This window comes from Sminthopsis crassicaudata, chromosome 6 (genome assembly GCF_048593235.1).
Source record: "Sminthopsis crassicaudata isolate SCR6 chromosome 6, ASM4859323v1, whole genome shotgun sequence".
Classification (NCBI taxonomy): domain Eukaryota; kingdom Metazoa; phylum Chordata; class Mammalia; order Dasyuromorphia; family Dasyuridae; genus Sminthopsis; species Sminthopsis crassicaudata.
In genome coordinates, this window is record NC_133622.1 from 256,211,855 (window position 1) to 256,218,670 (window position 6,816).

The 6,816-nt window shown below is 57.6% G+C and overlaps 1 protein-coding gene across 1 annotated transcript; it reads right to left on the reverse strand.

Annotated features, from left to right (window-relative positions):
- Window positions 1-3,311: 3,311 nt before the first annotated feature.
- Window positions 3,312-6,750, reverse strand: TSSC4 (tumor suppressing subtransferable candidate 4). Its single transcript, XM_074274829.1, has one exon. The coding sequence runs from the start codon at window positions 4,450-4,452 to the stop codon at window positions 3,586-3,588; it is 867 nt and encodes a 288-aa protein (XP_074130930.1). The 5' UTR covers window positions 4,453-6,750; the 3' UTR covers window positions 3,312-3,585.
- Window positions 6,751-6,816: the final 66 nt, after the last annotated feature.

Genomic DNA, 6,816 nt, shown 5'->3' on the forward strand with positions numbered 1-6,816 from the left:
CATTAACATTAAGGTAGAGGGGAGGCTTCCTACAGAAGATAGGGTTTTTGTTGATACTAGAAGAATGCCAGAAAAGGAAGTCAGAGGTGCTTGATTTCCACTCATAGTCATGAAATCTGGTGAGCAAAGAAAGAAAATTTCAGTTCCAGTCATGGGGAACAGCCCATGAAAATGCTTGGAGTTGAGAGAACAGCCAAGAGGCTGGTGTTGCTAGAGAGGAAGATGGAAAGAGACTAGAAATGGAGGAGAGGGTGAGTTAAGAAAGGTTTTGAAGATCAAACAACATTTTGTTTAATTCTGGGGGTAATAGGGAGCCACTGGAGTTTACTCAAAAAAGAAATAACAGCCATACTCTGGGCTTTGGGAAAATTGCTTTAATGGCTGAATAAAAGGATGGCCTGGAGTGGAAAGAGACAGATTCCCTCCACCACTCACCCAGCAGCTATTGCAACAGTTCAGGCATGAGATGATGAAGGTCTGCACCAGGATTGAGGGAGTGTCAGAGAAGAAAAGGGAGGGGGAGGGAGAAATGTTCCAGAAATGCTGTAGAAGTGAAATCAACCAGAGGTACTGCAGAGGTGAAATCAACAAGAGATGTTGCAGAGGCCACATCAACAAGAGATACTGCAGAGATGAAATCAACAAAATATGTTGCAGAAGCAAAATCAATAAGAATTGTCGCAGAGGCGAAATCAACAAGAGATACTGAAGAAGTGTAATCAACCAGAGATACTGAACAGATGAAATCAAAGATATTGCAGAAATGAAATCAACAAGAGATGTTGCAGAGCTGAAATTAGCCAAAGATATTGCAGAGGTAAAACAAACAAGAGCTGAAATGTACCAAAGATGCTGAAGAGGTGAAACCAACAAGAAATGTTGCAGAGGTGAAATCAACAAAAGATATGGCAGAGATGAAATTGACAGGCCTTGGCACCATCCTGGACTTTGGGGCAGGTTATCTGAGGAGTCCAGAAGGTACCTGGGGTAGGCTCAGGGCCAGTAACAGAGAAGATAATCTCCCTAGGGTGTGGTCACTGCATACAACACAGCTTCTTGTAGCCACAGATGAGAGATTCAAGTAAACACCAAAAGGTTGATAAGCAGCCCTGAAAAGCCCTTGGCAAGCCCTCACACAAAAGGAACTGGTGCTTCCTTAACTTCCCTCAGCAGGTGAGAACAAATTGTTCCAAGGGCTGAGAAGCAGGCACCGTGGAGAGCTTCATCCTGGGCCATCACTAGTAGTCCTGGCTTATTTTACTACTGAATGCCAGTGACTCCTCGTGAAGCCGATAACTTTATGCTCTTTAGCCTCATTTAAAGCTAATTCACCCAGAAGTCAAGACATGACCCCATGAAGTCTTGGTCCTCAAAACAAAAGACAGTGTAGGGGAAAAGATGGTGAATTTGGTCCCAGAAATGTTGAGTTTAAGATGTCTGTGGGACATCTACTTGAGATATCCAGTTAATGGTTGGAGATAGGAGGCTGAAGATCCGCAGAGGGTTGGACAGAGAGCTTAGCTGGTATATTAGGGTGGGAATGTAGCAAGCAGGATACCAGGAAGGTGATAAACAGGGGATACACAGCGGCCCATACAGCACACCATTTCTGGTGACCTGAGAGCCAGAAGGGTCTTGCCTCTTATTTTCACTTAGTCTTACTGCTCCTTAGTCCTCAGCCACCTTCCTCTGACTGCAAAGACACCATCAGCAGCTTTTCTGGAAAGGGTCAACTGAAATACACTGAGATGTTGGCAACTAGAAACATTTTCTCACCAAATTAGACGAAACCCAAGAACGATGCACACGCACTAGGTCGGCCTCTGGATCTGGCCTCCACTTCCAAGGCAACACACAGATGAAAAGCTCCCAAGGGCAAGGGTCATGGATCTTCTCCTATATCCCCAATCAAGCTATATATACAGAGTGGGTGCTAGCTTCAGGAGTCAGTCCATCCTTTCCTGGAAGATAAATTCAAACCAGACTCAGTTCCTTCCAGAACATTGCTACTCCCCCCCCCCAACATACATCCTGGCCAACTGTCCTGAAAAAATGAGGGTCTGAGCCCTCAGAGCAATCAGCCTGATTGCCTGGAGATGTTGGCAGCCCCACTCCCCACACTGCCTCTTCCTGACAGCCTTTGGATTAATGCCCCTTTATTAAATTGAATTTCTGGGAAATCCGCCCCCCGGCCCCTGCTCCTGATTGGCTCGGCAGGGGGCATAGTGCCAGGAAGGCAATTGGCAAAGCTGACTCACTTTCATGCTTAGCACCCCTGGCCTTCCTCCTCTAACTCCTTGGAGAACCTGCACTAAAGGGATAACAACCCTTTAGGATGTTCATCAATAATGGAATCAGTTCTGGCCCATGGCCCCTTGGAGTGAGCCATGGCGCTAAGCCCAGCAGCAAGCTTGCTCCGTTGGGGCTGACAGTGCTGCAGCCCCCAGGCCCACACAGACACCCCCCATTATGGGGACTCAAGTCCTGCACCCCAGATCCCAAGACCCCTTTCTCTATGCCTGAATCCACTACCTATTAAGGGGGTCTGAGGCCTGAAGTCCTTTCTAAAGACTAGGGTGGCAGGAAGGCAGGTGTGCAAAAATCGGGGACAGTGGGTTCCCCCTCTGAGGGTCTTTAAGCAAAGGGTCAGAGAATCCTTGGTGAGGGTGGGTTGGTCTCATTGTCCTGTCCAGTTCCAAGACCGTGGGACCAAGGGTCCAAAGGCAAGGAAAAGGTGATGCAGACCAGCAGACACTGGGGCCTGAGCCAACCGGGCCCTTCTGCCTCCAGTGTTCTCCCCTGCACAGCTGAAGTCCCTGGGCATTGACTGCCTGGAGCTGGGGGCACAGCAGGATGGGGCACTTGCTGAACAAGTGCCAGGAAAGCCTGGCTCCATGAATCAGGGCTTCTCTCAGAGAACAGGCCTCCTCTGTTGTAAGCATGGGGGGAGGGGGGGGAACAGTCCCTCTTTGGCCTCAACACAGAGGGACCTGGGTCCCAGCTCTGACCCTCTTGGCTAAGCTTCCAACAGCTTCCAAGTCCCCATGATCCCCTCCAGGAAACAGCTTCCCTCCTCCACACCTGCCTGGGGCCACTCTCAGAGAACAGGACTTGGATTCACTCTGGGAATAAAACCACCCCGTGGGGCTGAGGATGGCCCCTCGGCGCCCCCCACTGGCAGGGCTGCACCCTCTGGCCCTGTGTCACCTAGCCAAACTAGTCTTTTCCCAGTATTGCAAGAGAAAGTGTTCCTGGCTGGTGGCCGGGGCCCCTTGCCCACCTGGCTAGGGAGACACCAGAGAGTCCCAGACTTCAGAGAAACCTTTTATTGTCTTCACAAGGACAAAGCAAGCCAGAGGCCTGGGGGAGGGACAGACAGCAAGAGGCCCGCCCGCAGCATTCCCCTTTCCTGCTTCTGCTGGTCGGATTTTGCTTTGGATCCCTTCAACAGGCGCTTCTTGTCCTGGGGGTCTGGGGGAGGGGGGTCAGGGGGCTCAGGCAGGTACAAGAACGGGGGCATGGGAAGCGCTGGCCAGGGACAGAATGGGCCTCCAAGGGATGGAGCTCAAAGCCGGGAGAGCCCGCTCAGGCTTCCTCGTTCTCTTCCTCCACAGTCCCCTTGGGCCGAAGGTGCTCCCTGCTCCGCTTTTTGCTCCCATGGAAGCCCACTGGCTCGGGCTCCCCGGGCTCCGGGTGAGCGGCCTCCTCCTCCCGCATGTCCGCATCCTGGGGCTCCTCTCGCCTCCTGGGGGGCTCCTCTCCCTCCCCCTCTCCCTCGGGACCCCCTGCCGAGCCCAGGTGGCCCAGGGCCACCGGCTCGTCCCCCGGCTCCCTGAGGTCCCCTGGAGGCCGCTTGCGCTCCCCGGGCTTGGCGGGCTTGATGAACACGATCCTGCCGGCCCCGCGGCTGGAGGGGTCCTGGTTGAAGGAGGGGGAACAGATGTCTGGGGGAGCGGGGCTCTGAGCCTCCGCCCTCCTCTTCAGGTCTCCGAGGAACTCTAGGGCCACAGCGCGGTTGCTGCGGTCGCTGGTCTCCGGCACGTCGTGCAGGCTGTACTTGGTCCAGCGCTCCGGATGCGCAACGTAGTCGGGGAGCGGGGGGCGGCTGGGCGCGGGCGCGGGGGGTGGCAGGGGCCGCTTGAACGGCTCCCCCAGGGGCCGGGCCGCACCCTCCAAACCCCCAAAGATGCTGTGGCTGCGCAGGGAGAAGGTGGGGCTCGTGCCGCGCAGGAGGAAGGGCCGGGAGGGCGCTGTGGGGGGCTGCGGGGGGGGCTGTGGGGAGTCCCCCTCCTCCTCCTCCTCGTCCGCCGCCTCAGTGTCCAGGTCAGGCCGCTCCCCGGGGGTCAGCGCCGCCGCCAGCCCGTCCTCATCGTCCGAGTCCGAGTCACTGAGCGCGCCCGCGGCCCACGGAAGCAGCCCTACGGAGGCGTCGCCGCCCCCTCGGCCTGCCATCCCGGCCACACTGCCGACGCTGCCTCAGTTCCCCGCTGCGGGAGGGGGTGGCCGGGTCCTGGCTCCGGCCTCTGTGGATGACTGGAAGCCGCGCTAGTGGGAGGGGAAGGGAGCGGAGCCTGTGCAGATGGGGAAACTGAGGCTGAAAACAGACACTCTCTGACCAGGGTCAGTCACAGGTAGGGAAACTGAGGCAGCGCTGCTCCGGGCTGGGCCCAAATTCTGAGACCTGCCTCGGCTACAGCAAGTCTCCCCAGGACCTTAGCCACCATCTTGGGCCTCGAGGATGAGACGGCCCCGCCCTCACCCGCAAGGTTTTCTGGGAAGACGAGTCCCCGTCTCCCAAGCGCCTGGGCCATCTCCACCAGAGGATCATCCAAAGGAAAACGACAACCCCCACAATCCAACACGGGTGATGTCACAGCCAAGGGATCTCGGCACGTGACCTACTGAGAAAGCCAGGCCCATGGCCTTGCGCATGCGCTTTGGCCTCCGGGAAACTGGTCCTCGCGCAGCTTCCGGATAACGGCTTTTCGGTGTTGGTGAAGGGGGGGGGGAAACAAGCGGAGAATGCCCACAATGCCTCACAGGGCTGGGAGGTGCGGGTCGTGGCAGCACTTCCTGAGTACTGGAGTACAATAGCTCCGCCTGCTGGAACCGCCCACGGCTGCACGCTCCCCGCCGCGCGGGGACAGGGAAAAGGGACCGTGTGCTGGGATGATTGACTCCCTTTTTCAAAAAAGGAAACGGAGGGCTGGGCGGGGGGAGGGGAAAGAGGAAGCGGAAGGACTGCGGGAGAAGCTGGGATCAAGGGGAGGAGCTATTCTAGGCCCGGATGTTTTCTTCTGCGCTTCCGCCTTTCGGGAGCTGACGTCACTGAGCGCCTGGAAGGGGTCCGGCGAGAGCACACACTCCGCGGCGCCCCACGGTCTGGGGAGGGGCTGAACCCGAGGAGTGGAGGAGGGGTTCTAGCCGTCCTTTGAGTGGGAGGGGACTCGGAATGGAGAAATGGAAGGATTCTGACGTCACCTAGTACAACCCCCTTCACTGACAGATGGGAAAACTGAGGCACGGAGATATTAAGTGACTGGGAGTCCGAAAACCGTGCGGCCACCAAAAAAAGGGGGGGAGGTGCCCTGTGACCGCTGACCTGACGTCAGCCCTTTCAGTCAACTGCTGTGACTCCCCCTGACCTCCAGCATCCAAAGAAATCCTCCTCCCGAAGACTCCAGGGTGCTCTCTGCCTGAACCCCGGCTCCTCTCCCACCGGAAGCTTTCCCCGCACCGTTCAATCCTTATTTAGACGCCCCAGTTCTTACAGAATAGTGACCGCCGAGGCCGGCATACAGTAGGCGCTTAATGAGCGCTAGCACCTCGGCCCCACCTTTCTCCCCTCCCAGCCTGACTGGGCGGGCCTCGGCAGCTGCGCCCTCGCAGCCACAGAAAGCCGCGGGAGGCGGGACTTGGACAGACTTCGGTCGCTCCATTGGCTGGCGGGCCCCGCGTCGCTACATGGTTGCCTCTTGCTTCCGCCCAAGGAGACACGGGAGCTGGGGGGGGGGGAATTGGGATAGAAGTGGCCGGAAGAAGCCCCGGGAGGGGAGGGGAACGGCGTCTCCATTGGGGCTGGGAGAGGGGCGGGGCCTTCTTGTAGTTACTGTAGCCCCTGGTGGTTACTGTAGCCGGCGCTGTGCGTGGGAGAAGCCCCGGGGCTGCCCCGCCCGCCTCCCATCCAGGCCCCCAGCTCATGCTTCTAAAGCGGGGCCCAGAAGCCAACGCCCCTCCTTGCTGGAGGCTGTCTAATCCTGGCATTCTAGGCCTTCCCAGCCCGCGGCGCCGACCTGTCCCCCTTCCAGCGTTACTGGGGAAGCCTGAGGAGATGCTTGCTCCTCCTTCCCCCTCCATTCTCGGGCCTCTCTGAAAGGCCGCCCTGCCCCCTCTCCCCATGGGGGAACTAGCTCCTCTGGGGCCTCAGTTTCCATTCCTGTAAACGAGTATTGGGCAAAATGTTCTGCTCTTGCTTTCTGTTGTGACCGTGGCCCTTTGGGTTTTGGGGGCAGAGATGCCAGTGGGGGGGTGGGGGAAGTCTGCCCTTTCTCCTGCCCATTTTACAGATGAGGCAACTGAGGACTTGCCCAGGATCACCCAGCTAGGAAGTGTGAGGTTGCAGTTAAACTCCCAGGGGAGCCGTCCAGACTCCAGGCCCGCTCTGGGCCCAGGGATCACCTTAGCTGGCAGCTGTTCCACTGAGGCCCAGAAGAACACCCCAACCCTCCCATGGGAGGGGGTCCAGGGCCAAGCTGAAGAGGGGACGCCCCCTCGCCCTCCCCCATGGAGACTGCGGCTGCCCCCCCCCCCAAGAAA